At 39.4% G+C, this 20,084-nt stretch overlaps 2 protein-coding genes across 3 annotated transcripts; both read right to left on the bottom strand.

The window, feature by feature from the left end:
* Positions 1–337: 337 nt before the first annotated feature.
* rlig1 (RNA 5'-phosphate and 3'-OH ligase 1) lies at positions 338–6,161 on the bottom strand. Of its 2 annotated transcripts, none has more exons than XM_061675884.1 (7): positions 5,964–6,161; positions 4,381–4,498; positions 4,205–4,300; positions 3,686–3,802; positions 3,303–3,503; positions 2,534–2,703; positions 338–2,429 (listed from the first exon to the last, which is right to left on the bottom strand). In XM_061675884.1, exons 1-7 carry the CDS (start codon positions 6,051–6,053, stop codon positions 2,241–2,243), a joined length of 981 nt encoding a protein of 326 aa, XP_061531868.1. In that variant the 5' UTR covers positions 6,054–6,161; the 3' UTR covers positions 338–2,240. The 2 variants fall into 2 exon arrangements, with proteins under 2 accessions (XP_061531868.1, XP_061531869.1); XM_061675885.1 differs by having other exon boundaries at positions 2,534–2,667.
* A 2,074-nt stretch (positions 6,162–8,235) lies between these two features.
* On the bottom strand, positions 8,236–17,301 carry lyve1b (lymphatic vessel endothelial hyaluronic receptor 1b). Its single transcript, XM_061678366.1, has 6 exons — positions 17,062–17,301; positions 14,174–14,336; positions 13,116–13,255; positions 10,950–11,285; positions 9,782–9,869; positions 8,236–9,059 (listed from the first exon to the last, which is right to left on the bottom strand). The coding sequence occupies exons 1-6, from the start codon at positions 17,108–17,110 to the stop codon at positions 8,852–8,854; spliced, it is 984 nt and encodes a 327-aa protein (XP_061534350.1). The 5' UTR covers positions 17,111–17,301; the 3' UTR covers positions 8,236–8,851.
* Positions 17,302–20,084: the final 2,783 nt, after the last annotated feature.

Below are 20,084 nucleotides of genomic sequence, written 5' to 3'. Positions count from 1 at the left end.
AAAGATCCAGATGGCTATTGGCAGTCTCGTACCTCCAATTTTTGCTGGCATTTCAAAGCAACAAAATACGACAAAGCTACGGCTTGTGACTCACAAAAGTTGGGGTAAAAGGTACCACTGTAAATTGTATTTTTACAAGTTGCTAAATACATGCCAGCGTCCTCTCACTTCTGGTGCATTTTTCCCCCAAATCAAATAATCTGTAAACCATTTGGGTAATGTTGTAATAGGAGTTGGAAATAATATTACAGTGTTTTGAGGGTACATTTAGGACTTAAAACTATTAAAACAGTCAAAAATACATTTTGGGGAAGGCATCAATTACTCACAGGTTTTCACTATTGTTTATTGTATTACACTTTAAGGTACAATACAGTATTCAAAAAGTTATAATTTGCCTACTTTTCAAACCAATGTGGTGCAGTTTAATATAGCCTGTGTGTCAAGTTAGCGACTTTCGGAAATTAAGCAATCAGCAAACATCATTTTTTTAGGCACCCTCAAGGAAGCTGTTCCAAGTTGAAACGAGAGAACAGTGATTTACGACAGCTCCAAATCTGGCAAATAGAGTTGAAATGGATCTGCAGAGTGAACTTGTCTGTTCGCAGAGTGTTAGAAATGATATCCAGAGAGAGGTACAGCAAGGAGGGAATACGCCATGTTTAGTTTGGGGCCCGCAACAACCAGAGAATAACACCAAGAGAAGCTGTTGTTTACGTTGTATGCAATAGTTATAGACTTCAACAGAGTAAACACCATCCATGAACTGGAATAACATTTTTTTGTAAACAAAAACCAAAGTTGTGTCTTTTTGAAGCCAAATACTAAGACTATTGCCTCCACCATGGAGCTCATGTTTGTTGGCAGGTTTGGCCATGGTGGAATGTCTGGTATCTCTTTTCTAACAGTTGAAACTTTGTAATTAAGCACAAAACAGAGAATAGTAAGAAAAGAAAGTAGTGGCTCCAATCGACAGTAGGCAGTCGCTGCACAATGTGTTCGTTCATGGGTCTTTGGGGACCTACTCAAAGTTTGCAATATTAAATATACCGGTAATCTTGTGCTGCGTATATACAGTCTTTAGCAATTGTCAACATTTTAGGGGAGTGATGGGGTGACGCCACAGCTTTGTGTGTGTCGCAACTTCAGCCCAGTCTCACCCGGATCTTTCATTCTACAGCTACGGCATCTTTTTTGACAATTAGTGTTCCAGTAGACTTTGATGTGCAGTCGCTCCACAAAGTTGTATGTGTCCATGTTTACATTCCATCGAGCAACCTGACTAATTTGCGCAGCCCAATAATTTAAAATTATCCTACATTTCGCAGAGATGATTAGTGTTCCTGTAGATTCTGACGTGCAGCCGCTCCACAATGTTGTGTACGTCCCTGTTTATGTTCCGGAGAGTTATGTGATTAATTTATTCTGTCCTATCTGCAATATTAAAGGTGAGATTGTGTTAAGCAAAGATTTCCTATCTTTAGCATCGATTAGCATTCCAGTAGACTCAGTCGTGGTCGCTTCACAATGTCTGTGTTCAGTGAAGCTACATGACTTGCTTCTTAACAGGATGCAAAGATGTTGTTTCAAGGATAATTTGCGTAATATGCTCTTCGATTTGGTCGCTCCACAATTTGTCTGCATTCATGTTCATGTTCCAGTGGAGCTACGTGACTGACTTGACAATGTCGTGAGCGCCACATTTTTATCGGGCCACAGTTTGTGGAAATACTGCATAACCACAAAAGTAAATATTTAGTAGGCGGCACGGTGGGCGACTGGTTAGAGCGTCAGCCTCACAGTTCTGAGGACCCGGGTTCAATCCCCAGCCCCGCCTGTGTGGAGTTTGCATGTTCTCCCCGTGCCTGCGTGGGTTTTCTCCGGGCACTCCGGTTTCCTCCCACATCCCAAAAACGTGCATTAATTGGAGACTCTAAATTGCCCGTAGGTGTGGCTGTGAGTGCGAATGGTTGTTTGTTTGTATGGGCCCTGCGATTGGCTGGCAACCAATTCAGGGTGTACCCCGCCTCCTGCCCGATGACAGCTGGGATAGGCTCCAGCACGCCCGCGACCCTAGTGAGGAGAAGCGGCTCAGAAAATGGATGGATGTATAAGTGTATTTATATATATGTGTGTGTGTGTGTATATATATATATATATATTCTTAATTGCTAGGCTAGCTGAAAGCTAAGTGAAGGCTGTGAATGCTTGTCTGCCTTTGAATATGTTGTGGACTGTATTCACAAGTCAAAGTGGATGTCACGCAGGCGGCTGAAATGGTGTCCATTGAAGCGCGAGAATGAGGCGAACAGACTCTTGCTGTTGTCGCCCGTTGCAATCGTTGTCCCACTCACACGGACCACCGTCGGCTTGTTGCCCAGGTGAGTGCCCTCGGCTGGCCATTCCAGACCCAGGTGGTGGCGGTGAACCTGCCGAGAGAGACAACATCTAAATGTGACAAGAACGAGCACCAAGTGAAGATGTAGACCGTAATGTTAGCTTCTCGTGAGAGCACTTAGCTCCGTCGCCTCACCTTGAAGAGTGAGCCGGCGCTGCAGTGCCATACGATACCCTCCACAAGGCCCCCTGTGCCGCTGCGGAACCATGAGTAGAGCTGCTGGAAATCCACCGATGGTGGGTTCCGGATGCGGATGCTCCCGTGGGACACTAGGAGGTGAACAGGCTGCTTCTTACACCCCAAGCCTGACAAAACGTGATCATAAATTAACTACTAGTTAAAACGCTAAATTAATCACCATTGAGTACCACAATTTCATGTTTCTAGACTGCTAAGAGATGCTAGCGACAAACTACTGCTAAATATTGCCTCAATTTATCAGATTGCTTGAGGGTTTCAATAAAGGCAGTCATAAATCAAATCAAAACTGTCACAAAAAGTGGATACATTAATTACTGTATTTATTTCCTTCTAATAGAAGACCATTCATTTGATCTGTCTGTCACTATGCCTCACTGGCATAAATAGAGGAACAAAGATACATTATTTATTGTAAATATAATTTTTTGAGCAATTAAGTACACAGGTATATACAGTAAATGAACAGGTCATTTAAATAGACATTCTTCCATCTTGTGATCGGCTCGGTGATATGTTTTTTAATCTCCCTGATCGGCCCAAAAATCCTGATTGTGTAAAGCCTAAAATTTATTAACACAGATGACCACAAAATAATGTTTCTTAACCACTAAAAGACGCTAGCTACCGGCCAAAGCAACATGTCGCTACAATTTATGTCTGAATCAGATTGGTCTGAAAAAAATAGTCATAACTCAACGACTACCGTAAGGGTTCCCGTTGATGTTGGTACCGATCAGCTCCAATGTTTGTTCCTGGAGGTCTGTCAGTGGCACAGCAGCGATTTCCAATGTGTCGTAGTCATTGTTGGCGACGGGACGGAGAAGCAGCGCAGTCCCCACACCATAATCCACCACAGATGAGTGCCAACAGTACTGTTTGTTGCTATCCTCCACCGGAACCCAACCTGACATTGACGGGGAAACATTGTGGACTTATATTGTAGAATCGCTGTGTAAAAGGCTTAAGTTTGAAGCCCATTTAACACTGCCTGCAAACAACTTATGCCTGTTTTCATGAAACTGTTCTGTATAAATGGCATCAACATGAAATGAAGCCTCTTTCATACTGCTTGTAATATCAGTGGACCTGGAATGTGTCCGTGTTCATCGGGGACGGGATGACCGTTGTGATGTTTGACTTGGTGAGCTGGGATCCATGTGTCCGGCACGGTCTTAAAGTCCTCCTCCACATTCCACGTGAAACCTGGAATGCAATCCACAAAAACAATTCCAAGCCGCTAAGAGACGCTAGCTACGAGCTGTTAAATGTCACCACAACTTGGTGGTCAATTTTGGGCACAGACTCCCTAACGAAAATTATAAATGCTAGCTACTACCTATCGCTAAAATCGTAACAAGTCCAAATTGGATTATGACTGGCTGGTCAGAAAAACACATTCCTAAAACGCTTCATTGCCATAGATGGCAACAATAATGTTTCTAAGCTGCTAAGAGATGCAAGCTATTAAATAAAGCTAAACGTCGCTACAACTTGGTCGTACATCAATGACTGTCTGACTAAAGCGATGTATATGCCATAAATGACCACAGTTTAGAAGGGGATAAGAGATGCTAGCATTAGCATTAGCTTATGACGCCAAGTTACCTTTAGAGCTCCTGTGAGAATACTGATATTTCTTGAATCTCTTCTCCGCCAGTTTATTGGCTTTCCTGTCCAGTCGAGCCCAGAGGTGTGGTTTCCCTTTAAGGGCGGGGAGAAATATTGTTTTTTAACTGCAACACTGCCAGCATGTGATTGAGGTTTTTGTCAGGATTTGTCACCTTTGTAGTGCGTAACGTAGCAGCAGGTACCATCTAGTTTTTCGGTGGCCAGCGCAGAGTTGATGTCCACTTCCAGCACGGCAGGGTTCAAGATGGTGGTGGCAACCACCTGAAATCCCTGTAAAACAAAACAACAACTGAACAATGACATCTTTGACTCTATTGGTGGCACTTTCTCGCCTTTTTTCTCATGTCGTAGTTGTGTATAAACGACTCTCACATGGAATTGGGGTATTAAGGGTCCAGGCAATATTACGCCTTTGAGGTAGTGTTAACCACCATAACAAATGCATGTTTTGTGCCTGGAGAGGGGTGAGAAGTTCAACACCCGACACTGTAATTGTGAGATGCAGTGTTCCTACGCAAGGAAATTGCAGCAATATCACGCTTTGCAGCTTCTGTCAGAAAAGCACAGTAAAATGAATATTTTTTTGAGGGATAAACCACTATGTGAAACAGGCTTATGACCCGAAACCCACTGCCTGTTAAAGGGATATGAAGTTGAACATACAACACTCAGGTAGTAATAGTTATCAGGGTTACAATTGCTTTCATCACAACAAGGTGAAATAGTGATGCTTGCTCTGACGTCATGTCAGAATCAGAATCATCTTTATTTGCCAAGTATGTCCAAAAAACACACAAGGAATTTGTCAACGGAAAATTGGAGCCGCTCTAGTACGACAACTATATTGCTATATTGCTACATTCAAACCGCTCTTAGTGCTAGAGGACTCTGCATCTTTTTGCGCAATTGTCAACAAAAAAATAAAAAATTGTACCGGCATTACCAGATAACTAGCAACCCTTTATTGCTCAGTGACTGTTTTTGTCAATGTCTTTATGTCTCAAAAGTGTCACCGGTTCTTCCAGCTCCTTCCCTCAGGTAGGCGCTACCGATCAACGCAAACTAGAACTAGCAGACATTCCAACAGCTTCTTCCCTCTTGCCATCAATTTCTTAAACAGCTAAACTACAATTTCATTGCAACATGCTGCCAATTTTGTTTTGTCTTGAGTTTGTTGTCACATTTCTGTCAGGCCAATTATAGATTACTCGTGCACTCACTGTAGTAGTCTCACTGCGCTGCACTATTTGCATATCTGTTGTTGACCAATACTGGCCACTCATGCCAGATTAGCATCTGCTCCATTTGCACACTGATTGACGAGTATCTGGAACATTTGCACAATCAACATTGTCACTGATTATCGCACTACTACTCACTTTAAACTGCATACACTACTTGAAGTATCGGCGCCCTTTGCACAATGGTCATTGCACCGGACTATTGCAATATTAGTCATTCGAACTGCTCTAAATGCTAGAGGACTGTGCATCTTTTGCACAATTGTCAAAAAATAAATAAATGTACCGGCATTACCAGATAACTAGCAACCGATCAGATAGCAGATAGTATAATTATAGACTCAAACCACTCACACCAATGAAAGACATCAAATGCGAAAGAGACAAAGTTGTGATAGTTCCAAGGCGAGACAAGTCTCATTTAACAGTGCGAAATCAAACGTTAACAACTATCGCTCTTTCTCGTCATGTAACTGAAGCACGCACACACTCACTTGGCAATCACGTTTTTTCGACGGTTCTTCCTTGACTTCCGTCATAAAAACACACGCCACCTTCTGCTGGACCGAGCCGAGACGTCGCATTTTGCCACACCTCTCAAAAATAAATAAAAGTGTGAACAGATATCGTAATAGATGAAAATATTTGGAGGGGGAATAAATGTTTATATTTTGATTGAGCCAAGCATGAGATGAACTTCCGGACATGTGACGTACCTCTTCTTCTTCTACGGTTCTCCGTCGCGTTGTCCATAGTAGCAGCACGGCTAACCAAGGTGCCTACGTAGCGGCCATGTTGGAGAGATCAACGTTCACATCAAAGGCAATCCATGGACATTGGCTTTAATTCGTAACTTGCCTATTTCTCAACAGATTTTTACGAGGTTTACTTTTTTTGTCAACGCTAAAGCGTGTGCTAGCAATACAAAATATTTGAAAAAAATATCCCAAAAATATTTGTACAGGTGAAAAGTTACTCCCAGTTAACTTGTCGTAATTACACGGCGTTGTAAGCAACCTTATGCAGCACAATGTCAGAATCAGAATCAGAATCATCTTTATTTGCCAAGTATGTCCAAAACACACACGGAATTTGGATCATTGGTCTTTTCGTTTTCCTGTCAATCACACACATGGAATGTGCTGACGACTTTGACCCTCCTACCTTAGCTTCGCCATAGATAAGCAGCTCAGAAGGGATGTGCCGTAACTACCTAAGCAAAGACGTTCATAAGTGTTCTAGTTTTTTGCATTTTTCTTTTCATTTCATTTTAGAAGAAAACTTTATAAAATGATTTTGGACCAGACTAAAACGTTAGGTGGATGAGAGAGGGGAACTTAAAAAAAAAAAAAAAAATACTTTATTGAACACTGGAAATATACAGAGGAAAAGTTAACTGTCCATCCATCCATCAATTTTCTGAGCCGCTTCTCCTCACTAGGGTCGCGGGCATGCTGGAGCCTAACCCAGCTATCATCGGGCAGGAGGCGGGGTACAGCCTGAACTGGTTGCCAGCCAATCGCAGGGCACATACAAACAAATAAGTATTCGCACTCACATTCACAACTATGGGCAATTTAGAGTTGTCAATTAACCTACCATGCATGTTTTGGGAATGTGGGAGGAAACTGGAGTACTCGGAAAAAACCCACGCAGGCACGGGGAGAACATGCAAACTCCACACAGGCGGGGTCGGGGATTGAACCCTGGTCCTCAGAACTGTGAGGCAGATGTTTTAATCAGTCCCCACTGTGCCACTGAAAGTTAACTGTTATAGTAAAAAACAGGGATTCTTGTAAGAAAGAAAAAATATTTTCCCCCATGTCGTTCCTTTTTCTTTCTCTTCCCTTTAAAAACAAAACAGTAACATAAGGTGCATTTTTATCACAAAGAAAATTAGGCATGTAAATTTACACATAACGGAGCAGACACGAAAATAAAATTAAAATGACTAGCAAGCAACGTCTACACATATATAGTATGTTCTTGCTTTATTCTAAATTTTAAGGCATGAGAAAAACATTTCAATCTCAATAAACCCGGAGAAGAAAGGCTTACTGTTTCTCCATAGGGCACAATGAATATATTTACTCAGTAACAAAATATTAACAATGTCTGAAACATAAAATTCCAAGTCGTCCAATAAAGGAAGTAATATGGCACAATTCAAAATGTGGAACATCATTGATATTTAGCTATAGCCAGTTTTTTTCCGGCTTTTTGTCTGTCCAGAAGAGGTGAGTTATAATGCAAAGAAAAAACAATTCAGCCAGTGTTTTGCCATTATTGTTGATGATACACCTCAAATTTAAAGGCCCAGTAAACTTGACCAAAACAATGATCTAGTAAATTTGACACACCACCGAGATGAATTTTGTTAACATCTCTGCCAAATTTGAATGAATATTAAAAGTTGCAAAGTATGTGAAATCCGGCTTCAAAATGGTCAAGAATTGAGACGTTCTTTCAGCTCTCAGATGCTGTGGACGTGTCGTTGAATGGTCTGAAAACTTTCAGCTGTCAATCAAATTTGTGCCTTCGCTCACAGCTCCTAAACCGGAAGAAGAGAATTCACAGCGATGCACCCTGCACACGTTCTCACAGGCCCCAGAGAGGCCCTCTGTGGCAGCCGGGATAAAGACTGCCTTCCCCCACCCCCCGCTGCTGTGGCCGCTGAAGGGTGCACAATGGAGGCCAAATAACACAAAACACATTACACTTCAGGGAAGATGTTTTTTTTTTTTTTTTTTAATTGTAGGCATAGTTTGATGGTTAACTGCATGCTGTAGTGTTAGAACTGGGCCAAGTTATTATGAATAAGGAAGTGGCAATCTTGCCAAATGGCCACTAAATGGCATAACGGAGATTGGTAATTATGTAGTGGTGGAGGGCCAACTCAGGCCAGAATGTATGCGCCCCAGCACACTTGTGTCATCGGGCTCGTTTTTAGCCCCGCCCCCAAAAAAATCCAGACAACTGAGATGGTGCAAAAGCATTTGCTACAGGAAAGCACAACAACTCAGTAATGAAATTCTTCTCAGTCTTTGTAAATTTTGAACACTTCAAACATAATCTATTTAGGAAAAAAAAGACTTAATTGGGTATTTAAAGCTTTTCAGAAGAAATTCTGGCACAAAATGGATCTTGTTTGATTTTGAAATGTGTTTAACTTTAGGCAAAATGGGCCATTTCATAAATTTCAAATATGCTCTACTATGGTCGGACTTACCAAATTAGAACCCTGCTAAATTATTCCTCTGCCATTTATTAGCTATTTAAATGTTAAAATGCTGATATGTAACTACAACCACAGCCTTGTTGTATTAATAATAAAGAAATCTAATCTGATGGATTATTTTGTTGCCATTTGATGCAAGAAGCCTCACAACATTGTGTTGCTACTCCTCAATTGCGGGTCCACACACAGCATGATGTCACTTGAGTACTTTCTGTCTCTTCCCTCCTCTTCCAACTCAAGGTCATCTTCTTCCAGCGGATGATGACGGTCTGTCTGGCTGTCGGTGGGCTTCCACATCTCTGCCTCCAAATCCTCCCCCTGCAGGGCCCAGGACCTAAATGGTCCTTTTTTCCTTTCCCGGAACAAAAGAATAGTATTATTATATATTTTAGCAAAATTTTATCTTTGCATTCCATTACTTAATATTTTGGGGTTTTTTCAAAATATTTGCTTTTTACTTTTTTCCCCCTATTATTTCTAAATAGATTTTTGACTGTAAATGGATGATATGCTAAATATAAACATGCCCTAATTTTGTTACTTTTTTTCCTTTTTACTCGAAAATGTTTTTTTTTTAAATATGCATTTGAAAATGTAAACACAATCAAAATATTTATTAATTAAATTCACACCTCTATTCTTCCTGTATATTTATTTATTTTAAATGTTTTTAAAAACAAAAATTATCAAGGAAATTTGAAAATAATAAAAAATATTACAAAAATATAAAATAATTGATTGAAATGATAAAAATCATTCGCACTCACATTCATACCTACGGGCAATTTAGAGTCTTCAATTAACCTACCCTGCATGTTTTTGGGATGCGGGAGGAAACTGGAGTGCCCGGAGAAAACTCACGGGGAGAACATGCAAACTCCACACAGCCGGGGCCGGGGATTGAAACCCGGTCCTCAGAACTGTGAGGCAGATGTGCTCACCACTCCTTCACCGTGTTGCATATAAATATCTATAAATATCTCCACTATCCTCCACCCCTTTGACAATATGTCAACGAGCAAAAACCTGAATAGCTTTAATGTTAATAATACCGATAATATGAATTAAACTTACAGTTTGTAATAGGAACACAAAACTCCAGCAGCCGTCGCCATCAGGAACCCAACTCCGACTATTAGAACGATAAGCGCTGTCCAAACTGCTGAAAGAAAGACCATACTTCAGCTCAAGGAGCATCTGAAGGAAGAGCTCTACCAGTGTTTTGCCTTTCCTTTGGCTTTCTTCGTAAGTCTAATGTAAGTCTTTTTAATTTTTTGTACTGTAATCAAAGGGAGAGTGATCCACTCCACAAAATGTGATGGAAAATAAAATAAAATATTATGAAAAATATCAAAATGTTAGGACACAAATATTACATGAGGAATGCAAAACAGAACCAAAATACAAGAAAAATATTAGATGAGGAAAAACAAATATCTTAAAATCATACCTATTATCATAAAATACTAGATACAAAATATTAAATAACAATTGTTGAAAACAATACAGATAAAAGATGTTACACTAAAAACACAAACTCAAAATGATATTAAAAAAACAAAACATGAAAAAAACCCAAAATAGAGGAAATAATAAAAAGATAGAAAAATATGGAAATATTAGGATGAAATATCAGATGAGAGATACAAAATATTAGGGGAAAATGAAAAATATTTTTAAAAATGACTAGAAAAATAATACAGAATATTATAATTGAACTAAATCTTAGAAAATGATGAAAAGTGTTTGGAATAAATAAAAAAAAAGTACTACAAATGCAAAACAGACCCCCCGAAAAATCTATATCTATAAAAAGATAAATTGGAAGACAAATACTTTAGAAAATAATATAAAAATATTGGAAAATAATGTTTAAAAACAATACAAAATATTGAGAAATAATTTTTAAAAACTATACAAAATATTAGGAAAATACAAGGATACTTGATGATGCATACAAATATATTAAACAGAAATCCTAAAATATATTGAAAAAATAATAATAATAAATAGTAAGTATTCAGAAAGAAGATTGTCAAAATGTGACTTAAAACGTCACATGTACAGCCAGTGAAGATTATTTCACTTGCATTGTTTCATACGGGGGGAAAAAATGCAATTAACTAATGTTTTACACTTGTCAGACTGTTAGGATGTTAAAATGTGATTTCAAACATGACGTGTACTGTCAATAAATAACAGCCACTGATAGAATTTACTGAACAATGTTTCCGGGATGTACCTTGCATGGAGGCCTCGGTGGGCCTCTGGGTCTGCTGATTGGAAGCATGACCCGCAGCTGAAGTGGATGAAGAGGACGGGGAGGTAGAGGAGGAGGGCGTGGGTGACGAGGTGATAACATGAGAAGGAAGAGGATCGGCTGAAGAGAAAGCGGGATGGCGAGGAAGAGGTGGAGAGGAAGTGGAGATAGGGGGTGGGGCAGGCGTCCAGGCCAGGGACGCTTTTGTGGTTTTTGTTAACGAAGCGGGAGGTGCAGGTGCGTTGGGTGTTGTCGTGGATGAGGCAGAGGATGGGGTAGAGGATGACGTGGAAGACGAGGTGGACATTTGCAGGCTGGCTGTTGATGAGGAGCACAAAACATGTACTGTGCATTAACTACAAATGTATGGCAGTAGAACGTCACAATGTTGCATCAATAAGAGGATAGTGCTAAAGGAAGTACGACAGATTGTCTCACAGGAGTGGCACAAGACAAAAGATACAGATAACTAACAACACCCAAAGCAGTAATGCTCAAAATATGACCAAAAATGAATAAGGTAAATAAGTATTTACACAAATGTTAGAGGAAAAATATAAAAATATCTGACAAAATATACACAAAATATATCAGACAGAAATACAAAAATAGTCAACAGAAATATTGGAAAATACAAAATATTGACAAAAAACACCTTGTTGAAAAATACAATAATGAAAAATACACAAATATTACAAGAATATTTGAAATATACATACATAGACTGTATTTAAATATGGAACATAAATGTTTTTATTAATATTTTAAAAAAGTATTACAAGAAATAAAAAATATATCTGACAAAAATATTTGAACCACACATATTGCTCAGATCAGACTACAATACAAATTTGGTCTTTCACGATTGCACAATGTCAGACTACTGCAATAAAATCTTGTATTCCGATACCACCTGATCCCGTTTTTTTACGATCACTGAACGTCATCTTGTCAACTCAAACACGAGCGGATACACTCGTTACCATGGCGACAACAACAATAATGGATCACACCGTGTATTTGTAAGAACAAAATGGGTGAAAACGTGTGTTGGTGGTCATCGATGCTTGGGAGAGGACTTTCATTCAAGGATTGCTTGAGGTATGTTCACCTACTTTTAATACGATTCGGCTCGCAAGCAGGCTACAAAACGTAATGTAGCCTAGCAAGCTAGTGCTAGCACTAAAGGTTCTAAGCGAACATACAGGCATTCTGTTGAATCATGCTCTAAAGTTTTGCTCTGTGTGAAGTAATTTAATTACAATAAAGTAATGTAATTACAGTAAGTGAGCATCCATTATTTCTGTCATGTTGTCATGTTGGTTTGACCTGACTGATTAGAATACATGATCAGAATAGATCAGTGATTTCCAACCTTTACGGAGCCAAGGCACATATTTCACAATTGAAAAATATCACAGCACACCCACAAACAAAAATGTCACAAAAAGTGGATACATTCATTACTGTATGTACTTCCTGCCATCTAATAGAAGACAATTCATTTGTTCTGTCTGTCACTATACCTCACTGGCATAAATAGATGAACAAAGATACATTATTTATTGTAAATATAATTTTTTTGAGCAATTAAGTACACAAGTATATACAGTAAAGGAACAAGTCAATTAAATTGACACGTTGCTCCACCTTGTGATCGGATCGGTGATCGGTTATCGATTTTTTAAACTGGCTGATCGGTGATCGGCCCCAAACTTCCTGATCATGTAAAGCCTAATCCTCACATATAAGAGGGTAAATACAGCATAATAGCCAAAAATACAAACATATTTGACAAAAGTATTGGAAAATACAAAATATTAGAGAAAAAATAGTAAATATTAAATTAAACAAGACATGCAAGATTATAATATTTTGGAAAAATAATTGGGAAAATACTGCAGATAATTATCTGGGAAAATTTACCAAATACAGTATTAGAATAATGGAACAAATATTTTGAAAAAAAAATACAAAAAAAAGATATAAAATACGGAAATTTGTAAGTATACAAAAATATGATCAAAAATATAATATTACGCATTCATTCGGAACATATAATGATGTCTCAAAGAGCTCGGTTAGCTAGTTTATAGCATGACTAGCTTACTTGATTAGCTCCCTTCTCGCATGTGTTGTCTTGCATACCTGTCGCAGATAAGCAGAAGACACCAAAAGCCTGGTCCGCCCTGGCGTTCCACCTCACCAGCCCCGTTCTGTTGTTTCCGCACTTGCTGCTAGCTGTAAGTCGCGGGACGACGGCCACCTGTTCTGCTACCCAGCCAAACCTTGTAATATGTCACACACTTCATTATAATACACCTCATGAAAGTTTGACTTTTACACATTTTGTCCCTTCAAAAGCGCCATAAGTCCTGGTTGAGAGAGAGCCTTTAACCTAAAGCACTTTTTGAAACAGCAAAAATAATGTCTTTTTGTCATTTCTTTATCTCATGAGGTCATATTGACTAAATAATGCCCATTCAGGTCTTTAATATGACGTATGAGTCGATGTGGTTCGTTACAAATGGTTTTTAACCTTGATACTGGGTAAACTTTGTTCTTGGGCCGGGTCGGGCAACATGCAGTTATATGTGACAAGCAGTATAATTCTAAATGCAAATGACAAGGGTTCCCCATCCTTGATTTACAGTACATGTTGACTCCTGAGTGTTTTTGAACTATTTTGTGAGTATAAAAAGACCATCACATTATGTTGTATTGCTAAAATAATGACAGCTCTGGAAAGATCTCATTAAGGCCTTTCATATGATGTCTTAGTCGATGTGGTTTGTCAAAAATTGGTTTTATTACCTTAACTGTTGGTGGGCAATTTAAGGCCCGTGAGCCACATACGGCCCACCAGACCATTTGATCTGGCTCGCCATACAATTAAAAAAACAAATGAAAAGGGTTGTACACCCTTGATTTTATAATATAAGTCATATGTTGACTATCAAGTGTATTTTGCTGATGCGTGACGTTAAAAAGATTATTCTGACTTTTTATGCAAAAGAAAATCATGTTTTTTGGTCATTTATTCATCTCATGAGGTCATATTGACAAAGTAATGACAGCGCTGTAAAGCTCTCTTCAAGGCCGTTAATATTACATAGGAGTCGATGTGGTTTTCCAAATGTATTTTTTACCATAGGCAATCCAAAAAAAACTAATAGAACTGTTCTAAAAGCAATGAATCGACCTACTTGCAGGTCTCCAGCCCGTGTCGCAGCGCCTCCTCCACATTGACAGCGGTTGCCATGGTGGCGTGATGCGAGTGGCAGGCAGCGGGCGCGGCAGTAAAGTTGAAGGTGTAAGCTCCGCCTTCGATGAGCAGGAAGACCCCGGCGGCGTTCTGGCATTGGGAGGCTGCGGAAAGAACATTTACACGTTAGGTCTGGAACTGCATTCACATCTGAAACTAAATCTGGCGGCAATCCCAACTCCGATTCCCATTGGCCACCTCATTAGGCACCCATGCAAAATATAAATACGCGCATTCAATATAGGAGCTGTATTAAAACACTTAACTGTTTTTACATTTAACAACTTTGATTATTTGCGCTGCCCTGTTTTCTTATAATGACAGCAGCAAAAGACAGTTCAAGAGACTTAATCCCTAATCCCAAACCTCTAACCCTGAACCCTACGCTCCAAAACAAACCCTAACTCCTGATCGTAAACCCTAATGCATAATCGTAAACCTCATCCCTACAATAAGTGAAAACCCTGATTCTAAATTTTAATACGAACCCCAAACCTTTCTACAACACCGAACTGTAATTTCTAACCCAAACTCCAAACCTAAATCCTAAATTTAATAATTGAAATTGAATGTGAGTGCGATTGGTTGTTTGTTTCTATGTGGCCTGCGATTGGCTGGCAACCAGTTCAGGGCGTACCCCGCCTCCTGCCCGATGACAGCTGGGATCGGCTCCAGCACGCCCGCGACCCTACTGAGGAGAAGCGGCTCAGAAAACGGATGGATGGATGGATGGATGGATGGATGGACCCCAATTCCAATGAAGTTGGGACGTTGTGTTAAACATAAATAAAAACAGAATACAATGATTTGCAAATCATGTTTGACCTATATTTAATTGAATACACTACAATGACAAGATATTTAATGTTCAAACGGATACATTTTATTGTTTTTAGCAAATAATCATTAACTGACTGGAATTCTTTCCCATTCTTACTTGATGTACAGCTTCAGCTGTTCAACATTCCGGGGTCTCCGTTTTACGCATCATAATGCGCCACAGATTTTCAATGGTAGACAGGTCTGGACTGCAGGCAGGCTAGTCTAGTACCCGCACTCTTTTACTACAAAGCCACGCTGTTTTAACACGTGCAGAATGTGGTTTGGCATTGTCTTGCTGAAATAAGCAGGGGCATCCATGAAAAAGACGTTGCTTGGATGGCAGCATATGTTTCTCCAAAACCTGTATGTACCTTTCAGCATTAATGGTGCATTCACAGATGTGTGAGTTACTCATCCCATTGGCACTAACACAGCCCCATACCATCACAGATCCTGGCTTTTGAACTTTGCCTCCATAACAGTCAGGATGGTTCTTTTCCTCTTTGGCCTGGAGGACATGACATCCAAAATTTCCAAAAACAATTTGAAATGACCATAGAACACTTTTCCACTTTGGATCAGTTCATCTTAGATGAGCTCAGGCCCAGAGAAGCCGGCGGGGTTTCTGGGCGTTGTTGATAAATGGCTTTTGCTTTGCATAGTAGAGTTTCAAGTTGCACTACGGATGTAGCGCCGAACTGTATTTACTGACATTGGTTTTCTGAAGTGTTCCTGAGCCCATGCGGTAATATCCTTTACACATTGATGTCGGTTTTTGATGCAGTGCCGCCTGAGGGATCGAAGGTCACGGGCATTCAATGTTGGTTTTCGGCTTACATGCAGTGATTTCTCCAGATTCTCTGAGCCTTTTGACGATGATATGGACCGTAGATGATGAAATCCCTAAATTCCTTGCAATAGTACGTTGAGGAACATTGTCCTTAAACTGTTCGACTCTTTTCTCACACACATGTTCAAAAAGAGGTGAACCTCGCCCCATCTTTGCTTGTGAATGACTGCGCAATTCACGGAAGCTCCTTTTATACCCAATCATGGCACCCAGCTGTTTCCAATTAGCCTGTTCACCTGTGGGATGTTCCAAGCAGGTGTTTGATGAGCATTCCTCAAATTTCTCTGTCTATTTTGCCACCTGTCCAAGGTTTTTTGGAACATGTTGCAGCCATAAAATTCTAAGTTAATGATTATTTGCTAAAAACAATAATGTTTATCAGTTTGAACATTAAATATCTTGTCTTTGTAGTGTATTCAATTAAATATAGGTTGAACATCATTTGCAAATCATTGTATTCTGTTATTATTTATGTTTAACACAACGTACCAACTTCATTGGAATTGGGGTTGTGTGTATATATATATATATATCGATATATATATATATATATATATATATATATCGATATATATATATATATATATATAGATATATATATCAAAATATGTGTATATATATATATATATATATAGAGGTCGGCTACACCCCGAACTGGTCGTCAGCCAATCGCAGGGCACATATTAACAAATAACCATTTGCCCACACATTCACACCTACGGGCAATATATATATGCTCAATATATGCTCAAAACAGTAACTTCCCAGACAGAATTTGAAAGATGTGCACCACTATTTAAAGAAAACACGAGTGGTTGAGCAAAACACATTTATTTTATTTGCAACAGGATTCTAATTCAGCTATATGGCATTTCAGAATAGAACAATCACCAAACAAAACTTAGCATTGAAGAAAATAATGAGATGGCCCCCAGTCATATATTCCAAAAATATGCCAATATTTCATAAATTATGCCAGGGTATGTACATTTATTAGCAAAACTGTATAAATGCAGTAGACGGTATTATAAGCAACTGGAGGATTGACAATTGTATTGGTTTAAACTGTGTACCTAATCAAGTGTCCGAATGCATTCACATTAAAGCAGCTCTTCATTCATATCTATGCACAGAATAGCCTACATTTTTTAGGGTACCTTTGAGGAGCATGGAAGCGAGCATCAGCATCAACAAGCGACTCAACATGTTGAAATCAGTCACATCCACCACCACGATGTTCTACCACGCCGGGACGCAGTCAAATGGGGCCGACAACGAAATGCAGCGCGAGGGCGACGGACGGCGGGAGGAAACAGGAAGTGGAGGTCAAATCTGCAGCGTGGCCCATTGACCAGATAACCACCAAGACCTCCAGTGTCCATCTATCTTCTTGTTGTTGTTGTCAAACATGGTGACAAAATTATCTTTCAACTCATTTCCAGCTAGGAAACACTATCACAATATGATTTAATCAAGTCCATGTTTACTTATCGCATATTGTTTGTATGCTCACGTTTTTTTTTATCTTTATTTTTTCCCCCCATTTTTATGCCCAGTCAGCGCTAAACGCGCGGTGGGAAAACTGGAATTTCCGCCGTAATGTTCCCGTGCTCCCGTTGTTCCCCTCATCTTAACTCTAAAGTTAATCCGGAGGCCTACCAAAGGCCTACCAAAACGCTTTCTTCTCACAGAACCTCAGAAGACACTATAGGGGGCCGCCGGGACGCCTAAGCACTACGGGTTCAACTTCTGACAGAAACTTTTGACTTCAAGTGTTCTGAATAGGATGCCGTTCAAAATCAAAAGGATTCTTGCGCTCACCAGTTTTGGTTCGCGGTATCATTCAAAATCAATAGAAGTCTTGGAGACTGGGGTCGTTAAACAAAAACAAAAAAATAGATTGGTTGAAATTCTGAAACCAAGAGAGCTCGTGCTCACACCCATTTTTGTTTTTGTTTATATCATTCAAAATCAATAGGAGTCTTGGAGATTGAGCTAGAGCAAACAAAAACAAAAAAAGTTAAAATGCTGACGTTTGACTTCAGCTACGTATCTCAAGTAACTTTCATGGGATGCCCTTCACAACCAAGAGGATTCTTGATCTCACATCACATTTTCTGTTGTTCAAAATCAATACGACTCGAGTTAAGAGCAAAAAATAAAAAATAACAAAATTTAAAAAAACTTTTGATGTCAGGTGTCTTGGATGGAATGATGTTAAAAATCAAGATTTTCAAATAATCAATTACTCCCACCCGTTTTGGTTTCTGATGATATTCATAAGCAATAGGAATCTTGGAAATTGAGTTGAAGAAAAAAATAAAACTAATTGGTTGAAATTCTGAAATGTTTGACTTCAGCTACCTCAAGTGAATTGGATAGGATGCTGTTCAAAATCAATATGGTTCTGGCGGCTTTCTACGGTCATGTTTCCTTACATTCAAAATTAATAGGACTCTTGAGTCCGCAAGCAAAAAAAAAAAAAAACAACAACAAAAAGATTGGTTGAAACTCTGAAACATTTAACCCACACAGGCAGATGGGATGCCGTTTTCACAAATAAAAACAAAACAAAATCAATAGTGTACTTGCTCCTGCCGCCATCTATTTGTTTTGTAGTGTCAGGCTAACATCAAGAGCTACTTCCTATGCATGACCGAGAGCGAGCAACGGGTGAAAATTCTCAAAAATCAAGACGGTACAGCGAAAAATCTCACGGTGAGACGAATTGTGTCATTAAATCCCGAGTACAGGCACCGGTTGTTTAGTTTTGTGTTTCCATTTTGTTTTTGTCCCTAAGGCACTACATTGGAGCCCAACCCCGAAGAACCTGAGAGGAGCTCATTCAGGTACAAACAAGGAAAAAGGAAGAAAACAAGTCCTCCATTTATTTCATTAAAAACAACATTCAACTCAAAATGTCAAATATGGCCATTGAAATTAGCGCAATATAAGGCATGACACATTCTTCTTTTATACAAGGATTGTGACAGAATAACACCTCAAAGTGCAATTTAAGGAATAACATCTTCCTTTAAACATGGAGAGTGAATTAAACTCTAGCCTATGTCCACATCATTGAAAAATAAACTTAAAGGTCCCACACCATCAGAATCCTATTTATCCCACTGCTTTATGCATAACATAGGTTATAATACGTCTGTGATCAGGTTTAGGTTTGACCTCTGCACGGTTAGTCGATTTAACGCAATAGACTTTGAACACCAAAAGAGCTCGCAAACGACAGGATTTGAACTCGCCAACGGTGTGGCGTAGTTACACCAATTAGTATTCAAGTACCTGCCCACTTCGCGGTTGCTACATCCTCCACTCATCTCGGGAAAACTTGCTGAGCGGCAATGCGGCTACGTTTTGTACAAACTTTGCGATTTCAATTAGGATCACCAACATTTTTTCCATTTTCTTTATTTCTATTTGCTAAATGCCAGAATGAGAGATATATATATTTTTTTTAGACAAATATATAAAGACAATACTGTAATAGCTAAAACATTGGCTCCGCAAGGTGTATTGTGTTTTACTACAATAACTACATTTATGTAGACTGTAGCAGCGGACACAGTCAACAAAATGTGTGCGACAGATGAACGAACGCTGCGAGCCAATTACATAATTCTGTAATAGTGATCAACTTTCACTTCACCCATGAGACATGGTCCCCTCCACTGTGGGGTTGTGACTTGTTTTGAGTAGTTGGTATTCTGCTTCACGAATGAAATGAACGCGAGGTCGCTGTGAACGCTTGACCTGGCCGCCGAGATAGCGCCTTTCACCAAGGCCAATCAGAGCGAAGCTGTTTTCCATGGGCGATCCAATCAGAGCAAAGCTTATTTCCACATTTTTTCATATTAATGAGAAATGCAGCCGTCTCAACAGCCAGATGTAAAAGATCAACTAGAATAGCTTGAAAAATGACTTCCTGGGCATTTTCTACCTAAATTTGGAGCAACGGTTTGTCGCAAGTGCCACACAACGCTTAAAGTGTGTCGGTATAAATGCTGAAATTTCTTGTTACAGCTCAGATGCTGCAATTCTGAGACATGCCATGTTTACCACTGAAATCATTTCACACCAGACACGGACGTCTAATTATCCGATTGTGGGATACTGTATCTGCGTGAAAATGCACACAACACAATATCCTGCTTTGTTGGGTTCT

Source organism: Phycodurus eques, chromosome 5 (genome assembly GCF_024500275.1).
Source record: "Phycodurus eques isolate BA_2022a chromosome 5, UOR_Pequ_1.1, whole genome shotgun sequence".
Taxonomy (NCBI): domain Eukaryota; kingdom Metazoa; phylum Chordata; class Actinopteri; order Syngnathiformes; family Syngnathidae; genus Phycodurus; species Phycodurus eques.
This window is presented reverse-complemented; position numbering and strand designations above follow the sequence as displayed.

Excerpts from the sequence above, each read along its gene's own strand:
- rlig1 (XM_061675884.1), bottom strand. The coding sequence starts at position 6,053 with ATGCGACGTCTCGGCTCGGTCCAGCAGAAGGTGGCGTGTGTTTTTATG. Across the intron at positions 3,504-3,685 it reads TGAACACGGACACATTCCAG|GTTGGGTTCCGGTGGAGGAT; the intron begins GTCCACTGATAT and ends CGTCAATGTCAG. Across the intron at positions 2,704-3,302 it reads CATCAACGGGAACCCTTACG|GCTTGGGGTGTAAGAAGCAG; the intron begins GTAGTCGTTGAG and ends ACGTTTTGTCAG.
- lyve1b (XM_061678366.1), bottom strand. The coding sequence starts at position 17,110 with ATGTTGAGTCGCTTGTTGATGCTGATGCTCGCTTCCATGCTCCTCAAA. Across the intron at positions 11,286-13,115 it reads CTTCTGCTTATCTGCGACAG|CCAGCCTGCAAATGTCCACC; the intron begins GTATGCAAGACA and ends CCTCATCAACAG. Across the intron at positions 9,060-9,781 it reads TTGTGTTCCTATTACAAACT|GAAAAAAGGACCATTTAGGT; the intron begins GTAAGTTTAATT and ends GTTCCGGGAAAG.